Below are 27,966 nucleotides of genomic sequence, written 5' to 3' on the forward strand. Positions count from 1 at the left end.
CTGGCAGGGAGATGGTTAAAGCTAGCGATGTCAAAGAATGGAAGGAAAATCAGAGACTCTTTCTAGAGATGTCAGAGAATGGAAAGAAAATCAGAGAATCTTTCCAGTAGGTTTCCCCAAAACCGGATTTTGAATAAATAATTCTTGACAAACTGACAAGAGCTGGGGACACTTCTAGCCAATAATACAACAGTGAAAAATATGTGATGGTAAAGGTAAAGAACATTAGGTAAATGTAACTGTTAATCCTCACATGATAACCATTTGGCTATTTATATATATATATCCTGTAACATCACATTGTAAATCATAAATACATATAATAAAGTATCAAAAATGGAATACAAAATGCAGATATTTTAAGAAATAGGGGAGTGTAGTAAGTGGTAGTCAGTGGGACATATTGGAATTGGCTGTCTCAGGGTGGTCATCCATCATTGTACCATTGTATTGACTGTCATGTAAAATAACACACTTCAAGCTTGCAGCCTTATCACATAAACTCATCTTCTTTAATAGAGCTGAGGTTAATGAAACAGTCTTACATTTTCTTCAGTCAACTGATGGAAATTTGTACCATTGCAACCACATCAAAATGTACATGGGTCACTTGGGTTTGGTGCCCAGCACTGCCAAAATAATAATAATAATAATAATAATAATAATAATAATAATAATATACATGGGTTAACACCATTTAAAATCAGTAAAATTCAAAATGGGACCTATACTTTTAAAAACAGGAAAACTATTTCTTCCTCTCCTAATTTAGTTCCCTGGTAAGATAGAGGTAACTTATTAAGATAGAGGTAAAATATTGCAATATTTTAATCTATGCTTGTAAGGTACATTACATATGTTAAACCATCTGGCTATATTTTGGTAATGTTATAACATAATTTTCTTTCTTGAATAAGATATTCAAGTCAAGTCAAAATCTTGTTTATGACTGTCGCTGAAGCAATATCCAATAATGTGTAATAAGCTAGTTAGGGTGACCACCTTGAGCCAACATAAATGAGAAATTTCATGAGGGTGTTTACAGGAACCGTGCGCGTGGATTGGTAGAGGCCTGTTGAGTAGGACAATGTGTCTTCTTTTTGACATTGTTCCATCTGTTGTGTCTTATGAGCATCCGAATGGGCTTGATCCAGATCAATAAGGAAATAGTATTGAGAGACTCTGTTTTGGTCAGCTTTATTTCATTGCTGAGACCAAAACAACTGAAAAGAACACTGTGTAAGAGGAAAAGTGTATTTAAGGCTCATAGTTCCAAAGGTCTCAGTCCACAGAGGGCCAAATCCATTGTTCTGTTCCCAAGTGGGGCAAAACATCAGGGCAGAAGAGTGTGGCAGAGGAGAGCAGCTCAGGACATGACAACCAGGGAGCAGAGAGAGACTAAGTTAGGTTCACGGGGGACAAGTGTATATTCCCCAAAGGCAAGCCTCCAGCAACCCACCCGCTCCAGCTGCACACTATCTGCCTACACTTACCACCTAGTTAATCCCTGTCAGTGGATTAGTGCACTGATTAAGTTAAGGCTCTCTCAATACAATCATTTCATCTCTAAACCTTCTTGCATTGTCTCAAACATGAGCTTTTTTGGCACACCTCATATCTAGACCATAACAGACATATTCACATGTATGAAACTTTCCTAAATCAGGGTCATGTTTGTTTTGTCTCATTTAAGAAACATTGATATATACTTTCTATATTTTTCAGGTACTAAACAAAGTATTCCACATATGTTAACCTGTCTAACCTTAAAAAAAAATCTTAATATTAACATAAAATAACAACCTAGCTTTAAAGGAAAAAGAAACAATTTATTCTGAACCAAATATGAGTGATCACATCCCAGGAACACAGACTCGAGTTACCCTGAATGATGTGTTCTACAGATTATATAAATTTTTATAGCCAAAGAACAAAGTAAGTCAAATCAATATATTCAATAAACACAATGGTGGGTGTGTGAGGTAGGCAGGTTATAGAAAGGTGGGGAAATCTCTTCTATGGGTTTCAGACGTGGTCTTCGCATTCTTAGCTTTAGGGTTGGTGGAGTCCAGTGATCTGGCAGATGTAAATAAGCATTGTAATATATTCTGCAAGGTTGATTTAATTATCATGAAAATTTTAGATCACATACAAAGGTTAAAAATAAATGGCTATTTTTCTGAAAGACCTAGGATATCCCAAGTTCATTTTGGCTCTGGACATGTCATATTCTGGGTCTCTATGATTGCAATGTTCTTTTTTCTTGACTAAGATCAAATAGTCTGCAGGATTTTTAATACAGTTGTGGCTCCTTCAGGGAATTTCAGATTCATACTAGCAATAGTTGATACCATTATTTACCCAACGACAGAGGAGAAAACTGCAGTACAGAGAGATTAGGTGTGGTAGTTCTGCATGTAAGGCTGAGAATTTGATCTGAGAGTCCATGGGCAGGGTACTCTGCTGAGCCACCTCTATCAATTCCTGTCTGCACCACAGCTCTGCCTGAGGACAATGGTTTTTCTGAGACTGAGAGCTCTTACAGCAGAGAAGTTGAAGCTTCCCTGAGATACCTATACCTGCTTGTGTCTAAAACCAAATAGTGATGGAAGTTCTCCTTTCATTATTTATCTCATTTTCCATAGGAACAAAAATAATCATAGAATCAAAGCATGTCAGAGCGAGAAAAACATTTTAAAGATTGAGACGTTGTCAGACACAAAAATCTCTTCTCAGAGATGGGGAGCCACCCTGGAGAAGTTAAATGATTTGTTCAACACAAAAGGGAAGTAGACTCCTGAATCCAGCTCTTCATACGGCAAGCCCAGAGGAGTTTCCTCCAATTTATAATGGAGCATGGCAAGTGTGGGGAGGATTAGTGAAGAAGCAGTGGTCAGATGTCCCAGATCAGGAAAATAAGAGAATCTCAGCCCTTTGCAGAGAATCAGCCCTTTGTGTGGCAGAAGCTCTGACAAAGCAAGTGAATTCTAGTGAAAGCACTGTCTCACAGTTCTTTTTCTTAGGGAAAAAAAAAAAAGTTAATTTCTAACAAACTAAGTTTAAGAGTTAATGTTTCAGAGCCGGAGTAGGAAAACAATTTTTTAAGATTTAGGTGGTAAATATTTTAGGCTTATAAATATATCAAAGCGTCTCGGTGAGAAGCAACCACATCTACAATATGTCACTAAGTAGTGTGGCTGTTTTCCAGGAAACTTTCATTTGTGGAAATATACTGCCCTTTTGCTGACCACTGTTACAGAACTCGGGCTGCATGGGACTATGGAAAAAACCCTCTGGAACATTGTGCCCAGCTATTGTATGTGGGCACAATGGAGCTTGCTAGGTCTCTCTTCTTCTAATAAAATATCTCTTTGGGGGCTGGGGATGTGGCTCAAGCGGTGGCATGCTCGCCTGGCATGCGTGCGGCCCGGGTTTGATCCTTAGCACCACATACAAACAAAGATGGTGTCCGCCGAAAACTAAAATAAATAAATAAATATTAAAACTTTCTCTCTCTCTCTCTCTCTCTCTCTCTCTCTCTCTCTCAAAAAAAAAAAAAAGAATATAATTTCTCATCTGTCAGGCTGTGGGTCACTGAAAGCAATACTAATTTAGTAATCTGACCTCCCAATTTAAGAAAAAAGTATACAGACTTGGTGGCTTTAAAAAAAATTATATCTCTTTAATCCCAAAAGAGATTATTAACTGCTTTAGAAAACAAAACAAAAAAAGAAGTGGCACATTGAAAGATAACGACAGTGACAAACCTCCCCTCTTGTTTGTTTTTGAGCAATAGATTTGGAATTGAAATCCTGTTCCATGAACTCATCTATTCCAGGTAAAAAAAGTGCATTCTTGTTTCAGGATAGTGTGAGTGTAGGGAGTGCTTTGGATGAAAGTGCTCTGAGATCAAGTCTTCTCTCTACCATTCAGTACTTGATGTGTCCAACAGGGAGGCACTGGACCTCTCTGAGCTGCACTTTCCTTGGTATTAACATGTGACTAAAAATTGCCTATGGTGAATCACTGTTGTGATATTTAATTGAATAACCAAAAGGCCCAGGGAGAGCATAGTTTTTGGAAATGATGGAAAAACCTTCAGGCAGTCCATATTAGCAGGTTTCCTGCTCTACATATGTATAAATAAGGAGCTTTGGTTTTATGCAAATAATTTCCCCCAATGCCTCTGGTTCCCATCTTGCTTCTGTGGCTGGTAAAAGAAAAGGGAGGAATGAGAAAAGGTGTGTCACCTTACAATCCCATCTTTCTTCCAGTCTCTGGCCTGCTGGTCTTTGGGAAGCAGAACAGAGAAAACTGATGTTCTGGAAAGAGAGGCTGAGAGACATACAGTCAGCCTACTAAATTTGCATAATCAGCTCCCTGAACAGAAGACCTACCGGGAAGAGCCAATGCTCCTGAATCCCACACCAACCAACATTTTGTTTTTTCAACTTAGAAAAACAAAGTCCACAAAAAAATCTTCAGGTTAGCGATTTCTGTAGAAATTTTACCAAAACACACCCTGCAGGAGCTGATTTTATGTCACAGTCTGGAGAAGTCTGGGGCTTCTAGTTTGTTCCTGAGAATTGTGCTGTGTAGACTCTGCTTTCCAGGTAAGGATTCATCTAACAAGGAAAAGCTGCTGCTCTCCAGTTTCTTACTTCAGGGTTGTGCAACTTTTACTTCCTAAGTTAGGCTTATTTCTAGGTCTTTTACACTTGTGTGACTACCATGATTGGGATGACTTTCCTGATTTCTTTCTCGAGAGTTCAGTACTGGTGCATAGAAAAGCTACTGAGTTTTGAATGTTGATTTTTGTATCCTGCTACTTTACTGAATTTGCTTATCAGTTCTAAGTTATTTATTTATTTTCATGGAATCTTTAGGATTTTCTATGCATAGAATCAAGTAATTAACAAACTGGGATACTTTGGTGACCTTCTTCTTTATATCCCTTTTCTTTCTTTCTCTTGCCTAATTGCTCTGGTTAGAATTTCTAGAACTATATTGAATAAGAGTAGTGAGAGTAGACAGCTTTGTCTCAGTTCTGATCTTAGAAGAAATGCTGTTTTCTTCCACTCAGTATGATATAGGCTATGGGTTTGTCTTCTATAGCATTCACTATACCTAATCCTTCTATACTTAATTTATGCAGGGCTTTTATCATAAAGAGGTGTTGAATTTTACCAAAGACCATTTCTACATGTATTGAGATGATTATGCAACTTTTTATCCTTGTTTCTATTTATCTGCAGGGTTATGTTTATTGATTCGCATTTGTCTAACATCTTTGCATTCCCGGCATGAAAGCAACTTGATCATGGTGTATGATCTTTTTATTGTGTTGTTGAATTCACCTGCAAGTATTTTATTGAGAGTTTTCGCATCACTGTTCCTCAGGGACATTGGCCTACTGTTTTTTGTTGTATCTTGAACAGATTTTGGTAACTTAATGCTGGGTTTGAATGAGTTTCGAAGGGTTCCTTTAATTTCTTTTTAATAGCCCCAAAAGGATTGGTGTTAATTCTTTTAAAGTCTGGTAAAATTAGCAGTGAATCCATTCAGACCTCAATTTTTAATTGTTTGGACACTTTTTTTTTTTTTACTGTTTCAATCTCATGACTTGTTGACAAATTTAGGTTTTTCGTATCCTTTTGGTTAAATTTTGGTAGGTCCTATATGTCCAGAAATTTGTTCATTTCTTCCAAATTTTACAATTCATTGGCATATGGTTTGTCAAAATATTCCCTAATTATCCTTTGGATTTCAGTGGTTTCTATTTCTCTCTTCATCTATTATTTTATTTATCTGACTCTACTCTCTCTTCAAGCTCGTTTAGCTGTTGAGAGCCACGGCCAGGTCAAGATGGTGCCTGGCATTTTGCCAGAAGGGGCTGTTCCTGCTGCCTCCGGTGCCTGCTATTTTTGAGTTCCGGTTGAGCTCTCTAGGAGTACCTGGAAAGTTCGAGTGGGTGGCTGTCCTGTGAGTTCGAAAATAAAGTTCGTTCCTGCTTGAATCTACAAGTGGCTCAACCTCCCCGGTTATTTGTGCCCAGCCAGACTGTGGCATTTAGCTAAGAGTCTGTCAATTTTATCTTTCAAAGAACCAACTCTTTGTTTCATTGACTCTTTATGTTATTCTTTTAATCACTATTTTTTTAAATTTATGCTCTATTATTATGTCTTTCCTTCTGCAGATTTTGGCTCAGGTTCTACTGATTTCTTGTTTTTCTAAGATCTTGAGATGCGTAATTAGATTATTTACTTGAGATGTCTTTCTCTCTCCCTCTCTCCTGCCTGCCTGACCCCCCACCCCTCTCTCTCTCTCTCTCTCTCTCTCTCTCTCTCTCTCTCTGGTGTAGCCATCATTGCTACAGTACTACTTTTGCTGTGTCCTGCAGTTTGACTCAAGGAATTTTTGTTTCCCTTCTGATTTCCTCAGTGACCCATTGTTCATTCAGTAGTGTCTTGATCCATACCCATGTGTCTATGTAAATTCTGAGATTTATTCTTGCTGTAGATTCATAGTTTCATTCCACTGTGATCAGATAAAAGAAATTACTTCATAGTTTTCAATTTGATAAAACTTGTTTTGTGGCCTAATATATGGTCTTTTGGGGCAAAAACTCCATGTACTGATGAAAAGAATGTGTATCTGCAGCTGTTAGATGGGATGTTCTGTAGATGTCTATTGAGTGATCTAATCTACCATGTAATTTAACTCATATATTTCTTGGTTGACTTTTTGTTCTGATGCTATTTATTGGTAATAGTAGGGTATTGAAGTTTTACACTGTTAGTGTATTGGGGCCTGTTAGAGTCTGCAAACAAGTCTGGATGGCGCCTGGCAAATGTTAGAGTCTGTAAACAAGTCTGGATGGCGCCTTGCAAAATGCTAGAGGGAGTGTTTTGTGAAGTAACTCCAGCAAGCCATTAAGTGTGGAGATTCCTTATTGGTTGACTGCTTTATCTATTTTATGTTAATTAAGATAAGCTGTGTGGAATGTATAAATATCACTCCCGTCCTATAATAAACGGCTCCTACTCCTGCTGTATCAATCTACACAAGTTGTTCGTCACCCCCCGGCTATTTTGCTGCAGCCGGACTGCGGCAGGGGCCTATCTCCCTTCATATCTAATAGTATTTGTTTTATAAAATTGGATACATACACACGTGCAAATATAGATGTACATGAATATATGTGTGTGCACATACAGTGGTTTGTGCATATATATTTATGATCACTGTATTTCTTGATAAATTGTTCTCTCAATGAATACATGGTACCTTCTTTGTCTCTTCTGATTTTTGCCTGAAAGTCTATTTTGTCAGAAATAATAACCTCCCCTGCTTGCTTTGAATTCCACTTGCTTGGAATACTGATTTCAGTCCTCTCACTTGCACTCTTGTGTTATGGTTTGGATATCAGGCAACCCCCCAGAGCTCCTGTGTTAATGAGAAAAGTTTGGAGGTGAAATGATTGGATTGTGGGAGCTGGAACCTAATCAGTTTATCCTAGTTTGAAAGGGCTGAGTGGTAACTTTAAGCAGTTGGGGTGTGACTGGAGGAGGTGAGTCATGCTCACACATTAGGGGTGTGCCCTAGAGGGGTTCATCTGTGTCTCTTCCCCTTTCTCCCTGTGGTTTCCAGCCGCCCTGTCCTGATCAGCTTGCCTCGCCCATGTCCTTCCACCATAATGTGCTCCTTCACCTTGAGCCCAGAGCAGTGGAGTTAACGTACTATGAACTCAGTCTTTCAAACCATGAGCCAAAATAAACTTTCTCTCCCCTAAATTTTTCTTTTCAGGCATTTGGTCACAATGACATAAAAATGATGTCTGTTTGTCATTGCATTTGGGGTTAGTTTCTTATAGGCAGCACATTGTTTGGACCATATTTTCTAGATTAATTTAGCCAGTCTGTGTAAGTAGAGATTAAGACCATTTACATTCAGGGTTATTATTGAAGGTATGTACTTATTATTGTTATTTGCATATTATTGTTATTGCATTTCCTTTTTGTATATTTTCATGTTCATTTCTTACTTTCTTATTCATCTTAAAAGTTTGATTTACATTGGCAAGTTGGATTCTTTCCTATTTCTTATTGTATGTCTACACTTCTTGTGGAATTTATTTTTTCATGTGCTCTTCTGATTGTGTTAATCTTTCTCTCCTTATGAATTTCCTTCAAGTATCTTTTGTCATGCTAGTCAGGGGTTCTTGAATTTCCTTAGTTTATGCTTATCTTGCAAGGTCATTGTTTCTCCTCCAATTATGATATAGCAATTTTGGCTGGGGTTATTTTCTTTCAGGACTCAAAATACATCATTCCCTTCCCTTCTGATCTTTAGATTTTCTGCTGAGTAATTTGCTGTTAGTCTAATTGTTTTGATTTTAAATGTGAATTGTTGCTTCTCCCTTACAAATTTTAATATCTTTTTCTGTATCCTGTACTTTTGGCAACTTCACTATAACATGCTGTGGAGAGTTTCTTTTCTAGTCATGTCTATTTGGGGTTCAAATGCCATTTTTACTTGGATATTTATGTCTTTCCCAAGATTTGAAAAAAATGTTCTGATATGATTTAGTTGGATAGGTTTTCAGTACTCTCAGACTGTAGCTTTTCTCTATCAAATATGCCAATGATGCAGACATTTGATCTTCTAATAGTTTCCCAGAGATCTTATATGTTCTGGCCATTCATGTATTGATTGTTTTTGTTCTTTCTATTGATATTGACTCTGTTACTTGAAAGAGATTCCAAATATAGTTAAGGGCCTGAAGCTCTTATGCTCTATTTAGATACTGGTGAAATTCCTTGTGTTCCATGTGGGAAGGTGAGGGCAGGTCCACAGCTCCTGCTCTTTATCATGACTCACCTAAAGTGGTCAGTGATGTACAATCTACAAGGTGTGAAACTGACCCGTGAGGAAGACCCTTATAGGCATGGTGGTCACAACAGTCGTGTTATTTCTGCCTGAGGTTTTTTGAGGGTTTTGTGGGTGTGACTGCCCTCAAAAACAGTTATGGGGGCGGTCAAACTCCCCTAGCTGTGCCCACTGAAGACAAGATTTGGCCCCTTGGGCTTTCTGCGTTTCAGTTGAAGTGTGTGCAGGGGTAGGTCATGACTGGAGCAAAGGGTACTGGGCGCGTCGCTCAGTGGCAGAGCACCCATCCGATATTTGTGAAACTCGAGCTCAGTTTCTGGCACTTTAAAAAAAAGCGTTGAAAAATAAGATGAAGAACAACAAAAGACTAACAACAGTAAAGAAAGGGGGAATGAAATTAAATGAAAAGATAAAACATTTAAAATTGAAATTGAACGAGAAATAAAAGAAAGTAGAAACATGAAAAGGGGAAATGGATAAAAAGAGAAAAAAATTACAAAGAGGAAAAAAGAAAAAGGTATAAATAATAATTTCCTCCCCACCAGAGTGCTTGATTGAGGTGGGGGAGGAGGAGAATGAATAATAACCATCTATCCTGATAAAAGATTCTCTCTGTGTCTTCCTACGCTGTGTTGCCCATGGACAGAGCAAAGGCTAGAGGTGACTCAACCCCCAGTTTTTTCTGTTGTGGTGCTTTCCAGGTGACTGGTGGCACTGATTTTTGATTGAACATTAATTGGAATTTCTCTCAGCTTATATAGAGAAGGAAGCCAAGGATTCCAAAGATTGAGGATTGCAAGTTGAGGGCAACCTGGACAAATTTGGCAAAATCCTATCTCAAAATATTTGCTTACCCCATCAAAGTAACAATGACCTTCTTCATAGAACTAGGGAAAAGATCAGTCCTAAAATTCATTTGAAAGAATTAAAGACCCAGAACAGCCAAAAGCAATTCTAAGTTAAGAAAGTAAAGCTGAAGGCTTCACAATACCTGACCTCAAATTATACTACATAGCTATAGTAACAAAAACTGCATGATATTGACATAAAAACAGACACATAGATGAGTGCTACAGAATATAAGGCACAAAGACAAACCCACACCCTACAATCATCTGATCCTTGACAAAGATGCCAAGAACACATATTGGAGAAAAGCAACTTAATCCCAAAAGATTCACCTGAATATTTTTTTAAATGTTAGTTAAAGTAAATGTACCTTTAATGGATGAAATTTACAATAGCATATAAAAGAGAAAAGGAAAAAAATTTCAGGAAGAGAGCCCTTAGCTTTTGGCCAATCTCATCCTTCCTTGTGGGTTGATGAGGATTTTGGTTAAATAACACCAATAAAAGGCCCTGAACAAGGTCTTAGGTTCGATAGGAGCCCAGAACTTGATATTCTTGTCTCATCGGCCTTCTAAGAATTGGAACCTCAGAACCTTCATGGTGCTTTTTCAAACTCCTGTGCTTCACAGCAAAGCTAGGAATCCGAAGTGACTGTACCATGATACAGTCATATCAGTGTGTATAGCAGCTCAATTCACAATAGCTAAACTGGAAACAACCTAGATGCTCTTAATAGATGAATGGATAAAGAAACTGTGGTACATAGACACAATGGAATATCACTCAGCATTAAAAGAGAATAAAATTATGGTATTTCCAGGTAAATGGATGGAGTTCGAGAACATCATACTAAATGAAGTAAACCAATCCCAAAAGACCAAAGGCCGAATTTTTTCTCTGATATGTGGATGCTGATCCAGATTGGGGGTTGGGAGCTACAAGGGAAGGGAAGAATAGAGAGACTTTGGATTGGGTGGAGGGGAATAAGGGAAGGGGAGGGGCAGGGGAGTCGGAAATATGGTGGAATGAGAAGGACATCATTACCCTATGTATGTATATGATTGCACACGAACGATGTGACTGTACATTGTATACAACCAGAGAAATGAGAAGTTGTGCTCCATATGTGTACAATGATTTGAAATCATCTGCTGTCGTGTATAACTAGTTAGAACAAATATAAATAAATAAATAAAGTGACTGTCACTTCTCTCAAGGCAGTCATTTTAAAAATGGCAAGATTCATCTTACTGTGACTTACTAAGTTTCAGGTAAAGTTGTGTGGATCTAGAACCTGTTGGTTTAGCATGGCCACGGTCTGAAAGTCTGTGTATCCACCACATTCATATGTTGAAAGCTAGCCTCCAAGTTTATAATATTAGGAATTGGGGACCTTTCGGTAAGGCCCTCGTGAACATGAATTGTGTCTCTTTTAAGGGATTAGTGTCCTTTTAAGAGAAACCCCTGAGAGCGAATTTGTTCCTTTAGCCATGGCATGACACAGCTAGAAGGTGCCAGAAAGCAGGTACTCACCAGACACTGAATCCATTTGTGTCTTTGTCTTTGGCTTCCAGGGATCCTGAAGTGTAAGAAATGAGTTCCTGTTGTTTATAAGCCATCCCGTTTGTGGTGCTCTGTTGTGTAGTCCGGACAGATGACAACAAGCATTTTCCCATTTGTGACTTTTCTTGTTGTAGTTGCTGTCTCTTGAGGCTAAGATTCCTGCCAAGATGCTCCACTTGCAGGGTCCACAGATGCTGCAGCTGCTGGAGAAGTCCTTGCTGAAGCACCTCCCTGAGTCCTTAAAGGTGAGAGTGGGACATTCTCTGGGAAACAGAGAGCTGCATCTTACGATGACAGAGGTGGGAAAGAACACAGCTTTTACTGAGCACCTATGCAGTGTCAGGAATGCACTTGTGCTGTACCTCAGGAAGTTCATATCACCCCTTTGAAGGGATCCGCATTACACTCATATCCAAGAAGAGGAAACAGGTTTCACTAAGGTGAAGTCAATATAAAAAAATATATATATTGCTCAGCATACTACAGGGACACAGCCACATCAGTGTTTACAGCAGCACAGTTCTCAATAGCTAAATGGTGAAACCAACCTAGATGCCCTTCAGTTGATGAATAATTAATGAAAATGTGCATATATATACAATGGAATACTATTCAGCATTAAAAGAGAATAAAATCAGGGCATTTGCAGGTAAATGGCTGGAGTTGGAGAATATAATGCTAAGTGAAGTTAGCCAATCCCCAAAAAACCAAATGCCAAATGTTTTCTCTGATTTAAGAATGCTGATTCATAGTGGGGGAGAGGAGCATTGGAGGATTAGATGAACTATAGATAAGGCAAAGGGGTGGAAGAGGAAGGAAGGGTGTATAGGGGTAGAAAAGATAGTAGAATGAGATGGACAGATTACCCTAAGTACAAGTATGAAGACACAAATGGTGTGACTCTACTTTGTATACAACCAGAGATATGAAAATTTGTGCTCTATATGTGTACTATGAATTGTAATGCATTCTGCTGTCATACATAACAAATTAGAATTTTAAAAAGAATAGGCCTATTGATCAAAACTGTTACCCATATAATATAGCCATATTGAATAATTTCAATCATTTGAAGTCCCTGTGGTCATAAAATGTAGTGAGGTAAACAGAAAATTCAAAACTATATTCTACAGTAACAGAGGGTATGTCAATAAAAAATACACCTTCAGATCATATTTTGGAAAGGTTTTTAATTTTATTAATTTTAAAAAGCTATCAATTTTCTCTCATTCTTAGCTAATCAAAAGGTTTATCTGGTTTAAATATATGTGCTAGTAGACCTTTGAATGAAAGGTCTTTACCCTTGCGTTATGATGATATTATTTCAATTGTTTTCTGACAGAGAAGTTTGCTATTATTCTAATTAACATTTATTGGTTGGAAATATGGTTTTAAAAATTCTATTTATTCTTTTCATATTTAATATTTTGCAATTTTGTCAAAGTCTTTCCATTTATATATATATTAAACACAATATATATATATATACGTATATATCTTTGCTAACTAAAATTACTGGGGTTCAGTAGCGCACACCTGTAATTACAGCAGCTGAGGAGGCTGAGGCAGGAAGATGGAAGTTCAAAGCCAGCCTTTGCAAGTTAGTGAGGCCTTAAGCAACTTAGTGAGACCCTATCTCTAAATAAAATATTAAAAAGGGCTGGGAATGTGGCTCAGTGGTTAAACGCCCCTGAATTCAATCCCCAGTAACAAAACACAAACAACAACAATAACAAACAAAACAAAACAAAAAAAGCAACACCAAAAAAATTTCACTGTTAGGCTGGAGATATAGCTCAGTTGGAAGAGTGCTTGCACAGGGCCCTGGGTTCACTCACTGCCGCACCCCCCAAATGTCACTGTTTACTTTCAAAGAATCTTTCACAACGACACTGGAAATTTCCTGATTCTTCTTTAAAAGGTTGACTTAAGTACATAATAATTTTTAGAGATTTGTGTCAGATGAGAAGCTAACTACCATGTATTTTCTTGGAATAGGTCACATCTTATTTCATTAAAATGAAAAAATAAAAATAAATAAATAAAAGAGGGAGACCTAGAAATGATTATACAATGCAACAAATTTGTTGCAAAAGGGTTTGATTATGCACCTTTTACTTATTTTACATTTTCTAACATTTGGTCAATTATGAAAGTAGTAACTTATTAAAAAAAATCTCTTTCTTCCAATTAAAATTGGAGCTAAATTTATTCAGAAGAGGCCAGCACCAGAGCCAACTGGGACTCCAGGGACAGAAGCAGTGGTAACAACAGCAAGCTCTTACTTGGCATTACCATATACCATCCACTGGGCTTTATTTATTAATTCATATGAACTTAAAAACACTCCCAGGAAAAGGATATTGCTGTTCTCCCTGTGTTGAACAGGATGGGTTTAAGGCAGCGAGAACTTGAATCACTTGCCCAGCTGGGGCTAGAAATAGAATTCACACAGTCCATTTCAACTCCCCTTAGCCCACTTCAACTCTCATTTGAGCAAAACAGGAGTCCAAATCCCAAATTCTGGCCAAGAATTCAGAGAAAATGGATCACTAATTTGTTGCTAATGGAAATTTGAAATGGTACAGCCGTACCAGAAAAAGGGTTTGCAAGTTTCTTTAAAAACTAAACACGTAACTATTCTGCAGCCAGCAATTACACTCCCGAGCCTTTGCCCCAGAGAAATGCAAGTTAATATTCACACAAACATAAATACATGAATGTCTATAAGAGCTTGATTTGAAATAGCAAAAACTGGAAACAACCCAGATGTTCTCCAGGAGGTGGAGGATTAAACAAACTATGATACATCCAGACTCTGCACAAATACAGAGCAATAAATAGAAATCCCCCACTGTTGATACTTGCATAATTCTCTAGATGAATTAAGCCAATCCCAAAAGCTTATGGGAAAAGTCAGTTCCAAAAGTTTGTACTGATTCCACTTATATAAAATTCTTGAAGTGAAAAAATTGCAGAAATGGAGCATAGGTTAATGGTCGCCAGTGGGTGAGGAGTAGGTGAGGAGTAGAGAAGTAACAGAATTGATCATAAAAGGGCCACAGGAAGGATCCTTGTGGAAATTGGATCAAAATTTCCTTGATCCAGGGAAATAGTGAGTCCTTGTCTCACTAATGTATTTTGTGAGCATGTATTTTGACACATAGTATTTTGTAGATAGATATTTTGACATACCATACATACATAGAGTAAAACCTAACATTTTTGTGGTTGTACATGGTGTGGAGTTACAGTGATCACATATGTATTGGTCGTATTTTACTATATGGATATCTTTTAAAGATATTTTTATTCCAGCAAACAAGCAGAACCAAAGAGCCATTTGACAGAGGCATATGTTAGGTACCTTCCAATATTAAGAAAATTCATGATTTCATAGGAGAAGCAAGCCTCCTTCTGGTCAAACACATGCTCTTCACTATCTCTGTGTAACGTGCTGATACTCCTATTTTGTTGAAATGTGTAGGTCTATGGAACTGTCTTCCACATAAACCAGGGGAACCCATTCAAGCTTAAGGCCCTGGTGGACAAATGGCCTGATTTTAATACTCTGGTTATTCGTCCTGAGGAGCAGGTAAGTTGCCCAGTGAGAAATGCATATGGCTCTGTGTTCATGTCTGCCATATGTGTATCAGGAGCCTGGCAATAGGGTAGACCCCAGGGAAACTGAAAGGAACTACAGTGGTGCCAACTCAAGAAGCTCACACGCTGGAGAACAGAAGCTCCTAAATGAATTCACCCTGGTGTGAAATGGGCAGAGGTAATAAACAAAACTCAGTAGTAGCACAGGGAGAAAGTCTGTGATTCACTTTCATCCTTCTTCATTATTTTATTTTGTTTACAAGCCAGTCCCCCAAAGAGAATAAAATCATGGCATTTGCAAGTAAATGGATGGTAATGCTAAGTTAGCCAATCCCAAAGAACGGAATGCCAAATGTTTTCTCTGATTTAAGGATGCTGATTCATAATGGGGTGGGGAGGATAAAAGGGCATGGGAAGACTAGATGAACTCTAGATAGGGCAAAGGGGAGGGAGACGAAGAGAATGGGCATGGGGTAGAAAAGACGTGGAATGAGATGGACATCATTATCCTAAGTACATGTATGAAGACACAAATGATGTGACTCTACTTTGTGTACAACCAGAGATATGAAAGTTGTGCTCTGAATGTGTAATATGAATTGCAATACATTCTGCTGCTGTCATATCTAACAAATTAAAACTTTAAAAAATAAATTTTCAAAAAGATGTAGTAAATTTAATCAGTTGGAGAAGCTGCTGCTACTGATGATTTGAGAAGTAAAGCTTTTTATTAAAATACATTGTATGATTAAAAAAGAGAGAGAGAGAGAGCATTTCCTAGGCTAGATTTCTATATTGTAATAAATCAGATCGTGATTTCATTTTCAACTGTGAGCCTAAGATGAAAAAATATTTCTTGTCTTTGAAAACCACCGGTCCTGGAGTCATACCAACTCATTCATACTAAATCACAAACTCTCACTGAAAGGCTCTTCCTACTGAGATGCAGGACTGCCTTGTAACCAAGTGTCCACAGTGAAGTCAGTGAAACAAAAGAAAAAGTACTACCTGTGGTAGATGTTACAGGGAGAGAGTCAGAGTTGCTTCCTAGTGAAATTTTTACTAAAACACAGTGTTGAACACACATTTTTAAAAACTTTTAAGGGAAGGCAGGAAAATCGCTAGTGTGATCCATGGTGTTATAGCTGAATAGTAAGTGTATTTTTATTTAATATTTCTTGATATTGGAAGATTAAAAGGACTTATAAATGAGGCTACACTGGTTGAAGTAATTTTTTTTCTTTTTTCTGTTCCTTCATATTCAAGTAATCCTATCCTGGTTTCAATAAATTTGCTAGACATGTTTGAATATCTATGTTTATGAATGCAGTCGTTCATTTGCTTGATGGACTTGGAGTTTGTTTAACAATGTCTTTTCTTTTTTTAAAGAAGGCCTATTGAGTTCAATATCTTTTTATTTGGTTTCATCATTTATAGATGGCTAATCTATCCTGTTACCTGTATGAATTATAATAAGGATATGTACATAGTCCAAAGCAAAACTTATTCTTTCAACTAGAGATTTTTCTTTCTTCTCGGCTGTTATTTTAGCTCTTCTACATGAGTTTTATGGAGGTATAGAAAAATATTTTTGATTGGATTACTTTTAAATTTCAAAGCAACAGTAGAGTTAGGATATTTTTCATTTTTAACTGAATAAGGGAGTCCTTGACTTGATCCAAAAAAATTTATAAGTAAAGGCAAAAAAAAACCATAAAATGCTAATTTTTATATTTTAAAATATCATAATATAAGGGAGTACTGACAATCATCAACTACAAACATTTTGGCTGATTCTTCTTTTCTTAACCCCAACAGGAAATGACAGATGACCTGGATCACTACACTAATACTTACCAGATCTATTCCAAGGATCCCAAGAACTGTCAGGAATTCCTTAGCTCACCGGAAGTCATCAACTGGAAGCAACACTTGCAGATTCAAAGTAAGAACTGGCATTGTGCTGGCTGCTGGAATCTCCTGCCTGAATACACTTGTGGGGTCACTTTCTATTTTGAATAAGCACCTTGCACACCACAATATCTTTCCTCTAGGATCCAGACACTCATTCTTCTGTCCATTCCTGAAGCCACTCCCTCCTTAGTGAAACGTGTTGATGCAGTATATAAGGTTTAAAAAGGAAATTTTGAGTAATACATTTTCCTAGGAGCTAAGGACTCATGATTTACTCTCCGGAGTGTCCAGGACCTATTAAAGAACATGGGGATGGGAGCAAAACTTCTTTCTGTTCCGTGTCTGTTTTTTCACACTGTCAAATTCACAAAGGAGTATCTTGGTAAGTAAGAATATGCTCTCTGGAGTGAGATTATCAAGACTGCAACCTTGCTGGTGCTGTTATTAGCTGAATGATGTAAGGTAAGTAACAACCTCTCTGTGAGTCAGTTTCCTTATGCATAAAATATTAACACAAAATATTTATTGAGTATAAAATAAAACTGAAAAATAGAGTCCTTGAGGGTTAAATGAGACCTTGACTGGGAAATGCTTAGCAGTTAGATTTTTCAGACCTTCTCAAAGTAGCAATTTAAGGCCGCCATCATTTATTAGCTCACAATTGTGGGAGTTAGCACTTTGGGCTAGGTTCAACTAGGTTGTTCGTTAGTCTCACCTAGAGTCACTGTGTGACCGTAGTCAGCTGGACGGTCATCCATGAGCTGGTAGGACCAGGTTAGTCATGGTCCCAAGCCTGCCTGTGACACTAGCTTTGTTTGCACTGTTTTTTGTTGTTGTTGTTTGTTTGTTTTGTTTTTACTACAGTGATAGAAATAGGCTGGGCAACATGTAAAGTTAAAAGGGTACTGTATTAGTCAGGGTTTTCTAGGGGAACCGAATCAACAAGAAGTATAAAAAGCAGACTTATTAAGTTGGCTTCATGCCCAGAAGCTGGATAGTCCATAATGGGAAGAATCAGTGGCTGCACAGTCCAAGAGGCTGAAGCTCCAGAAAAGAGGGATCTTAGTCTGAGACCAAAGGTTTCTGGAGAATCCACTTTGCCAGAGTGAAAAAGTGAGAGTCCGACATCCTCAGAGAATCCCAGCAGTAATCAAGAACCCGTTGAAGAAGAAGGGAGCTTGCATCTGCTTCTGCTTCCTTGTTTTTCCAACTTTTATTCCATCCAAGACATCCTATTGGTTGGTGCTGCCCACACTTAGAGAGGGTCTCCATTTCAGTTGGGTATCCCACATGCCAGTCATTCCTGGACACACCCTCATCCACACACCCATAATCCTCTTCATCCTTGGCATCTCTTAATCAATTTGACAATTCAAATTAACCCTTACAGGTACTGAGGGGCCAAAAGACAACATTGTAAAGCTTCTTACTAAATCACATTTGCTCTCATTCCATTGGCCAAGCCGTATTAACTGGCTATGTCCGAAGTCATTTCAGAGAGAAAATTAGATTAGTTAGTTAGGTAGGAATAATCTGGGACCATTATAGCAACAATTGATTGCACTGTGCCTAGAAATTGACCAGTAAATTTTAGTTAATATCCCTACACCTCATCTCCTTTGGTCACCTTTATTGTCCCGTGATGTATTCAAGACCTGTGATATTATGCTAATTTTAAATTTTAAAATATATGGGAGTGATGTAACTGTTTTCATCTAACGCCTATATCATGACTGAACAGGTGATTTGTTACTTCTGTCCACATACCTTCCGACTCCTTTGGGCAGTTTTTCCCAAACGTTAATGGAGGATGAAATCTCATATGATGCCTTGCTTTCCCCCATCTAGGCTTACAGGCCAGCCTGGATAAGGTGATAAAAAACCTTGTAGCCATTCATTCGGGCCAAGTCAAGCATACACAATGCTTTCTCTACATGGTACATGACACAGCAAAGAAACTGGCTCCTTCGATGCTGGATGGAAAGAACGCATCTCCCGATGGTGACAAACCCAAGTCCCTGTAAGTCTGAGAGGAGCCAAGCTGCACCATTCAGTTGTCACCACTGAAGTTGTCTCCTGTGTTAGGGTTCCAGGACTGTCAAAAATATTAACACAAACTGGAAGGGGGCTTCAAACAACAGAATTTCATTCTCTCGTGGCTATGAAATCCAGAAGTCCCAAATCAAGGTGTGAGCAGGGCCATTCCCCCTCTCAGGTCCACAGAAGAGAGTCCTTCCTTTCCTCCACCAACTTCTGATGCCTCTGTCTAGATGCTGCATCGCTGTGGTCACGAAACAATCACTGTCGCTTGGCATTCTCCTCTGTGTGTCTTCTCCTCTTTTGTCTAAGGACACTTGCCATTGGATTGATAATCCACAGAATAATCAGGGCGATTTCATATTGAGATTCTCAACTTAAGGATCCTTATATCTTCAAAGATGACTTTTCTAAACAAGATCACATGAACAGGTGCCAGGGGAAGGTACCTTTTTGAGGGACTACCATTTCACCTGCTATCCTTTCCAACTTCTCTCCCAGCTTTTGTTCTGACCCCCTTGGGATCTGTTTTCTGCAAAGTAGCCTAAGTGATCTTTTTTAAAATTTAAATAAAACCACGTGCCTCTCCTGCTTAAAAGATTCCCAATACTTTCCATCTCACCTTGAAATACTTCTGAACTCTTTCTCAGCCCTGTAAGAGCCACTATCCATTTCCTTTCAGAGATCGCCTCTTGTTTATTTCCTCCATCAACCCTGGCCTTCCTCTAAGTCAAAAAACAAAATTGCAACACATTTAGTTTAAAGATATTAACTGACCTTTATTTGTGGTTCTGGAATCGAGCAACCTCTTGTTCCACAAAACAGAGTAAGTGTTCCAAGGGGGTAGACTGAAGAGCTTGGTTTTCTAGACAGAGAAGATTTCAAGAAAGCAGATAACAATTTGTTCTAGGTTTAGTGACCTGGAACTTTAGTACTAGCGATCATATTTTTGGTTTTTAATCTGATCTGTGGAGCCCAGTGCAAAACTTAATTCATAATAATGATCTCCTGTAATTTTTATTGAACTCTTCCTACTTGATCATCACAAGCTCAGGCCCTTTGAATTAGCTCTTCTGTCTAAAATGTCTCTCACCCACCCAGTATTTGCACCCAGGATTTCTTTCATTATCCAAGACTATTCACCGCTCTCCCCATCCCCGTTAGTCAAGTCACTTCCCAGTTATTCTGCACACGTGACCCAGTTTTGTTTTCTTCGTTGTGCTTATGATTATCTAATATTGGCTAGTTTACTTATTTGCTGTTTAAATCCTACCCCAACAATATTGCAAATCCTATAGGAGCAGGGATCCTCCCTCTGTTGTTCACTGATAGATTCTCAACAGCTCATGTAGTCACCTGGCACATGGTGGGTGCTTAGTGTGTTTAATGAATTCACATCATGAAACAAATGGGTTCCAATAAGAATCATTTGAACAAATTATCTATTCTTTCCCACTGAATTTTTCATGTAATTGAGAATAGAATTAAAAGTTTTGAGTGGAGATTTGATCTCGAGATGCTCAGCCCTCTATGGCCTTCTGAGCTCTTGTGTCAGGAAAAGTTTTATTCACGTAGTAAAGGACATTATAACCTAGGAAGCACCTCCATGTCTAAAGTCTCAAAGGCTCCTCGTGACCCTTTGAGACAGACAGGAAAGAGGCATAACTTTCATTTTCTCCATGGAAAGCAGGTGCTGATGATGGAGTGGTTGCTCACCATGTGGACCGTGAAGGACATAACTGGAGCTTGAGAATAGATCTTCTAGTCCCTCATCCAGGGCTCTTTCCAGCATGTTCCCCTGGCCCCTTTACACACTGTAGAAATCTTCAGACTTACATGTTCTGTCACATGGTGTCCTTCTCTGGACTACACTTTCTCATTCGTTCAACACAATGGCCCGGGTCCTCAGACACCAACATTCTAAGGTTCCACAGTTCTAAACAGGGACTTTCCTGCTTGCTAGCAAATTTTCTATGCAACTTCTCTATGTCAAATGGGGATAATCACACCTGAGCTAACTACCTTGCAGGGTTATAGACAAAACCAAATGAAACATTGGAAATAATTTCTATCTGCCTGGTGCTGGATCTAAACACCAATAAACATTGGCTCATTGAAGCCTAACGGTGATTTCCTAAGGAGGTGTGTTTATCATCTCTAGTCAACAGAGGAGGAAAAGGAGAAAGTGAGAGATTCATTTATCAAGCCAGGCCACACAAGCAGTGTTGATAGGAACCAGCAGTCTGGCTATGACTTTAGATAGGCTTCTGTTTGCCTCTCAGGACAGTTTGGGGGAAAATGAAATATTTCACAATGTGTGTGATAATAAGGATTGGTCTTTTCCCTTGTTCCCAATAGCAACCAAGAGCTGTTTAAACACTCATCCCTGGATATTACCCATGCTGCCTTGGTGAACAAATTCTGGCATTTTGGTGGCAATGAAAGAAGTCAGAGATTCATTGAGCGCTGTATCCGGACCTTCCCCAGCTTCTGTCTGCTGGGGCCTGAGGGGACCCCTGTGAGCTGGACCATGATGGACCAGACTGGAGAGCTGCGAATAGGAGCTACTGTGCCTGAGTACCGAGGCCAAAGTCTCCTTTATCACATCGCCCGATGCCAGATCCAGACTCTGGGAAAACTTGGCTTCCCCATGTATGCTCATGTGGATAAGGCCAACCACATCACACAACGAGTGACCCTCAGGCTGGGTAATATCCCCATGCCCTTTGACTGGAACCAGTGGAACTATGTGCCTCTGTGAAAGTGGCCCTGGACATAAGTCAGTATTCAGTGACTTTGCATGTGGCTGGAGAAGAGGATGGGTAAACGGGGGGAAGGAATACATTGTAATGGAGTAGCCTGTGAGTTCGAGGAAATGGGGATGAGTGGTGAACAGCAGAACCGGGGTCCCTGCCCTCAAATGCCTAATGAACTTTGCTTTGCTTCCTCAGCATGAAATTGAACCAGTACCCTACTCCCAGGCTAGCTCAGCTCCCACATTCTCAGGGTCCCTGCAGGTGTTTCTATGTTGCTCTCCTAACTCATGGACCGTTGTGCATTCGCCAGGAAGTGGGTTCTATGATTTCCCCCTCTGGCTTCCTATAGCTTTTCTTTTATTGGCTGGAGAATAGCCTGTTTCCTGAACAGGTCTTTTGAAAAATCATTTTTTTTCCAGGCTTCCTAGGCCTTGAAATATATTACAGACATGCACAATCTACACAAATACATTACACATGAAATATATTACACACAGGCACGATATACACAAAGCAATAATGAGAATAAGTAAGAAGACACTCAGAATATTTTTGCAACGAGTCTTAATATCTTTTGCCATGAGTTATCTTTTGCAATTCATACCCCGGGAAGGGTAATCTGGCATTGCTTCTAGAGGCTGAGCTTCCTTAATCCCCCACCCTCCATGATCCTGTCATAATCAAGAGATTCTAAAAACAGAAAGATTATTTGATTCTTTGGTTGTGGAAGCTTAATCTACATGGTTCGTGAGGGGATATGGATGTAGGGAGAGGAGAAAGTGAGAAGACTCAGACCAGGGAGAGGGATATTTATTATCAGGCACAAGCCTGTGGGAGGCTTTGTATAGGATTGAGACCGGGTTCCACCTGGTAGCAGCACACTGCTTTGAGATACCTGAACCCTGTGCAGTACAAGTGAGGGCCATGTAGGAATCTGGTGAATAAAGGAGGCCACCAGGAAAGTCATCTCTGAGTCTCCCTAGAAGACTGCCCAACAGTGCTAGAGAAATAACACCCACTGAAAGGAGAAAAGAGAGAGACCCTCACCAAGTTGGGACTTGAGTCATCACAGCCCAATTCCTCCACACTTGAACACCAGCTAAAACCCACCCCAGAACTGTCCTGGAGTCCTTGAGAGAAGAAGGGCTTTGTGATATGGGTGTAAAGAGAGGAGAGACTCCTGATGTGGAGCAACAGAATTTACAATACTAGAGAGAGAGAGATCCCATCACCCCCAGCCTACAGAAACCATATCTTTAATCTCAGTAGGGAATGTTGGCTTTGCATTATCCGTCAGTTAACAGTCAAATAAAGTGATCTGAAAACACTGCAAATATAGGCATTGGAAGCCTCCTGTAGCAGGGAGTAGGCCATTAGTTCCTCCAGTCCAAAACTTAAAGCCTGAGGCTATTGGTCCTGTGGCTCCAAGCAATTATTTAAGAATTTCTTCAAAGTCTGCACTCAGTTTGCTGTGAATGACAGAATTATCTACTTTCTCCCCCAGGCTAAAGCTGCCAGAGGAGGATAAAAATACAAGGATGCTTTCTACTCCTTTAAATTCATTTTCAAAAGTTCATTTTGATAGAGGCTTTCTTATTCTATTCCCAAATCTGAAACTTTTAACAATTTCTTTTAAGAACCTGTAGGTTGTGTGTAGATTCACTTATAAATTTAGTTTTCATTAAGTAATTTTAAATGTTCCGAATTGTATTTATAGATTTTGTTTTCCTTATAAAGATTTTGATTCTCTGGTCATAAACAGCACCATCCTAAAAGACAAATAATTCTTAAAAGTCTAATAAGCAAATAAAAATAAATCAAGATTCCAATAATGGTGGGAGCTGGGAATTCTTTCGAGAATCTCCACTGCAACTCCACCACCATGGCTCCTCTAGGCATCGCCAGTCTGAAGCCACCACTGTCCTTTGTCAAACCTCTTTCTGACCTTCCAGACTTTCCTTTGAAATTTCAGTGAAAGCTGCCGCGACCCCACAGCTCTTGCCTTCTGCATACCTGCAAAACCAGCATCCCGTGGCTGCCAAGGTGGACTTCAGGCATGAGCTGTACCTGGGCCCACTTGAACCATGACTGTGAGCTGAGAAACAAATCCCAAGTCCATGGAAAGTGGCCTGGACTCAATTCCTGAACAGCTTTGTCCAAGAAGGCCTCTGGGTGTCTGATGGAACGGGCAGCCTTAAAGATTTCTAAGATACCCTCAAGGGCTTTTCCAGATGGTCCTGATTCTCAGCATTCCTGTTGATCTCCTTAGGAGGCTGATGCATGGCCACGCCATCCTCTTATGTGCATCTTTACCAGGCTGCGAAGTTTCTGAATCTTTCTGCTCTGTATTCACTCTCAAGTCTCTCTGTAAATGCCATTAATAGCAAATATACCCATGCCACAGCCTGAAGGCTTTGCCATTCAGACATTTCTTTCACACATATCTTAGGTCATATCCTTTAAATGTGGCCTTCCATGAAGCTCTAGAGCATGGAAATGATGCAGCTGTGTTCTTTGTAATGGTGTAACTGGGATGACCTACTTTCTAACTACCAATTGATCCTCATTTCCATCTGAGACAAGTTCCTTCGTCTCCTCATCTTCTGACTTCTCCATAGAATTGCCTGTAATATTCTGCATCCAGCCTTACGAGCCTTTTCTAGCCTACTACTCCAAATTCTTCCAACTTCTATTATCCAATTCCAAAGCTGCCTTCATGTTCTTGAAGAGTTATGGTAAGGACTTCACTCCTCTGAACCAATTTTCTGTATTAGTCTGTTTTGTGTTGCTGATAATACAATACTATAAACTAGATTATAAAGAGAAGAGATCATTTTGGTTCACGATTCTGGTTGAAGCTCAAGAGGCAGCATGAACAAGGGGTGATTATGGAAAAAGGGAGACGTGAGACTGAAAAGACAAGTGGGGATGGTTGTGGCAGGTGTGGATACAAGGGTGGAGGGGGGACTGGCTTTCCTAAGTACATAAAGTAAATAAATTTCACTTATATTAATTGAAGGGGATGGCGGAGGCAAGGGACAGATGCTGGGGGTTAGGTAGACGTCTGATGGGAATCCGTGGAAGTTCTTTTTAAGGGATGAGAAAGAAATGACTTGCAGATAAAATATCCAGAGGAGCCAGGGTCTCCCAGAGGACATAGCCTAAATTTGCTTAGCCAGAGTGATGACCCAGCTGCAGGTGTCCACTTGAACTCCTTGACCACTTCTGTGCTCAGACACCAGAGGCCACACCCCAACATCTCTGATGGGTACTATCAGGTACTGCTACTAGAACCACAGCTCCTGCCCCCACTGCCACCAGTCTGCTTAGCTAAAGACCAGAATGTGCTTATCTATGTTTGAGGTAGTCTATGTCTTGTTCCTATACCCTAACTGCAAATGGTGTTAGGAGGGCCTGTAGCCAATATTTTCAACTACTTCAATATGGGAAACCACCTTGGCATGGTAAGGCAGAGACTCTCCAAATATAAACAGGTCCTTCAAATATTGAATATCTAGAAAAGAATTATAAATTCTAGGAGACAGCATTCCTTATCCTCACTCCCCCAACCTCCCACCACCTAACAAACACCACAAATTATTATATTGAAATGAATCCTAGGTAGCACATCATTTTGCCTGTCGATACTTCATTAGTATCTTTAAAAGATGACTTTAAAAAGTATACCCAATATAATTAACACAGTTAAAAGGAGTAATTACTCTTTAATATTATAGACTGTCCAGTCAGTGTTTAATTTCCCCACCCATGTCTCTTTATAATTGACTCGTTTGAACCAAAATTTGAATAAGTGTTCTAACTTACTCTTTTGTTTTTATCACCGTTCAGTTTATTTGTTGAAGGTATCATGTTGCTTGTCTTCTAGACAAACCTTCTATATTTGTTTAACCTGTTTTTATGCATCATAGATGTTGCTTAGATTTTTTACATTCTAGGTGTAAAAGTTTGCATTCAGATTTAATTTTTTAGGAAGAATATTTCATAACTGTGACTTCCTACTGCATCACATCAGTGAGCCGCATAAATTCTTTTGAGCATGTTCAGACTTCTATGTTTGGTCCAGCTGTTGTCATACTTTTCCAATCATTATGAATTTCCTTGTCAGCTATTCACCTTTTTGTTTTAGCAGCCACCGATGAAATTTACCTACATGCATTGAATTGTAAAATGTTCACTGGTTCTAGATTAATAAATTCAATTTTTAGAGCAATCTTAGGTGGAGCCTAAAAATTCCCCAGTACTGTTAAAGAGGTTGTTTGGAGAACCAAACTTTAAGAATCACTTCTCCAAGTCAAAGTCTGGGTCTGGGCTAGGTAGACCATGTGGCCACCAAGCAATTTGGGCCCCACATACGGTTTCCCTCAAATCCATACACAGTAGGAACATACACTAAATTACTGTAAAGTCAATTGCAATAATTTATTTCCATTTGTTTCAGCTACCAACTTAAAAAAACATTTCATTTTGATATTAAAGGATCGATTTTTAATTTGCTTATATTGTATTTAAGAAAACTACTTACATGAGTTCAAAGTCAAATACACAAGATAGGCACATTCAAAGATGTCTAGCCTTCATTTCTATTTTCTATATTCTTTCACACCCCAAGCCCATGATTAGCATATTTATTCATTTTTGGCTTATCCTTCCATTTTTTAAAATGGAGCAAAATATACTCTTTTCTGAACTTTTTTTTCCCTGAGATTTATATTCCTGAAATATATCTCTGTTGACGGGTGAGGGTACTGGGGATTGAACTCAAGGATGCTGTACCACTGAGCTACATCCCCAACTCTTTTTATTTTGAGACAGGATCTCACTAAATTGTCCAGATTGGCTTGAACTTAGGAACCTCCTGCCTCAATCTCCTGAATTGCCAGGAATACAGGCATGCACCACTGTGCCTGACCTAATATATATCTTAACAGCAAATATATTTCTCCTCAACCCCTTTTCTTTTCTGTTTTTTAAATGAGTCATAATTATTTCCTGATCACCTATTGGATTAGTCAAGGTTTTCCAAAGAAACAAAATCAGTAAGAGGCAGAAGTAGATGACATCAATACATAGATGGATTATGAGGAATTGGTTCACATGATTATAGAGGCTGAAAAGTCCCAAGATCTGTAGTCTGCAAACTGGAGTCACACCCAGGACTCCGACTGAGTTCCAGTCCACAATCAAGAGGCAATTGATGTCTCAGCTCAGCCAGATAGGCGCATAGATAACATAACTGCCTGAAGTAACATAGCCTTTGGAGCAAACCAGAAGTGTACAAAACAATTAAAAGGAAAAATGGGATAGTTCAAAGGGGGCTTTTTAAGCTCTGACTATTTCTAGGACTCTAGAAAGCTCCATGTTTTCATACACTCCCTAGCATTGTGGACATGCTCAGGAAAGAGCAAAGAATACTCTCAGCTCTCTCCTCTGGCTGACCTTGAGACTCCAAGCTTCACACGGGAAGTAAAGGTTAAGGCTTCACTTAAACCACTTCCTTATGCCTTGGCAGGATCTAAAACAAACAAAACCCCTCAGCAAAGGCTGGGAGACGGTGGTCCTAGGCATTTAAGGAAGCCATGCAGTTGATCGATGAGCTAACCAATCAGAGACGTCAGTGGCCACAGGTGACAAACTCAAACCACCAAATTTTATACTTTACAAGGGCAATATTTGTAATGTGGATTATGCCACAATAGAAACTGAACATTAAAAACTAATGTCATAAGGTACATAACATAAGGTACGGCAAAACGGGCAAAGGTATGATAGGTAATTCACAGGAGGCTATCAGTGGTCAAGAAGCTCACGTAAAGTATAATTGTGCAATCATCATCAATCTTATGTAAAATTATTTGTTTCCCATTAAATGATATCTAAAAGAAAAAAAAAATAGAATCTGTCCTTGAACTAAGCCAGTAGTTTTACTTCTCCCTGGTTAAGGAAGGTCACATCTTGTATTTTTGTATAATGTCTGCACTTGATCATTGTTGACTTGGGTAAATACCACACAAAGGCCAGCTTGATACCAGAATTTCACTACCTCTCATTAGGTAGTGAGGGTGTATTTGTGATAGGCCCAGCACTTTCCCTCCACGATCCCTGGTAAGTCAAGGACCTCTTGTTAATTTCCTGCATTCTGGGAATAGATTTGGTAAGGGTTAGTGAGTGGTCACAGTCATCTGCCATCCTTTGGATTGGTTGGAAAAAGAAAAGGCATGGACTTTGAATGCTGGGAGGTCTGCACAAATAGGAATATTTTTCACTCCAACCCTAACACAAATTTTCGCAGGAGGATGGGCTCTTTCCAAATAAGAGAACAATCACATAGCCGAGG

General features: G+C 39.1%; 1 protein-coding gene across 1 annotated transcript; it reads left to right on the top strand.

Moving 5' to 3' along the window:
- Positions 1-4,371: 4,371 nt before the first annotated feature.
- LOC101961074 (glycine N-acyltransferase-like protein Keg1) lies at positions 4,372-25,842 on the top strand. Its single transcript, XM_005331561.4, has 6 exons — positions 4,372-4,613; positions 11,436-11,546; positions 14,789-14,896; positions 16,723-16,849; positions 18,667-18,838; positions 21,214-25,842. Exons 2-6 carry the CDS (start codon positions 11,469-11,471, stop codon positions 21,614-21,616), a joined length of 888 nt encoding a protein of 295 aa, XP_005331618.1. The 5' UTR covers positions 4,372-4,613; positions 11,436-11,468; the 3' UTR covers positions 21,617-25,842.
- Positions 25,843-27,966: the final 2,124 nt, after the last annotated feature.

The sequence above is a fragment of the Ictidomys tridecemlineatus genome, chromosome 4, assembly GCF_052094955.1.
Source record: "Ictidomys tridecemlineatus isolate mIctTri1 chromosome 4, mIctTri1.hap1, whole genome shotgun sequence".
Taxonomy (NCBI): Eukaryota; Metazoa; Chordata; class Mammalia; order Rodentia; family Sciuridae; genus Ictidomys; species Ictidomys tridecemlineatus.

Bases quoted from the DNA above. Each gene is read 5' to 3' on its own strand.
- LOC101961074 (XM_005331561.4), top strand. From the start codon at position 11,469: ATGCTCCACTTGCAGGGTCCACAGATGCTGCAGCTGCTGGAGAAGTCC. The intron at 11,547-14,788 runs GTGAGAGTGGGA...TGAAATGTGTAG, and splicing joins ACCTCCCTGAGTCCTTAAAG to GTCTATGGAACTGTCTTCCA. The intron at 18,839-21,213 runs GTAAGTCTGAGA...TGTTCCCAATAG, and splicing joins GGTGACAAACCCAAGTCCCT to CAACCAAGAGCTGTTTAAAC.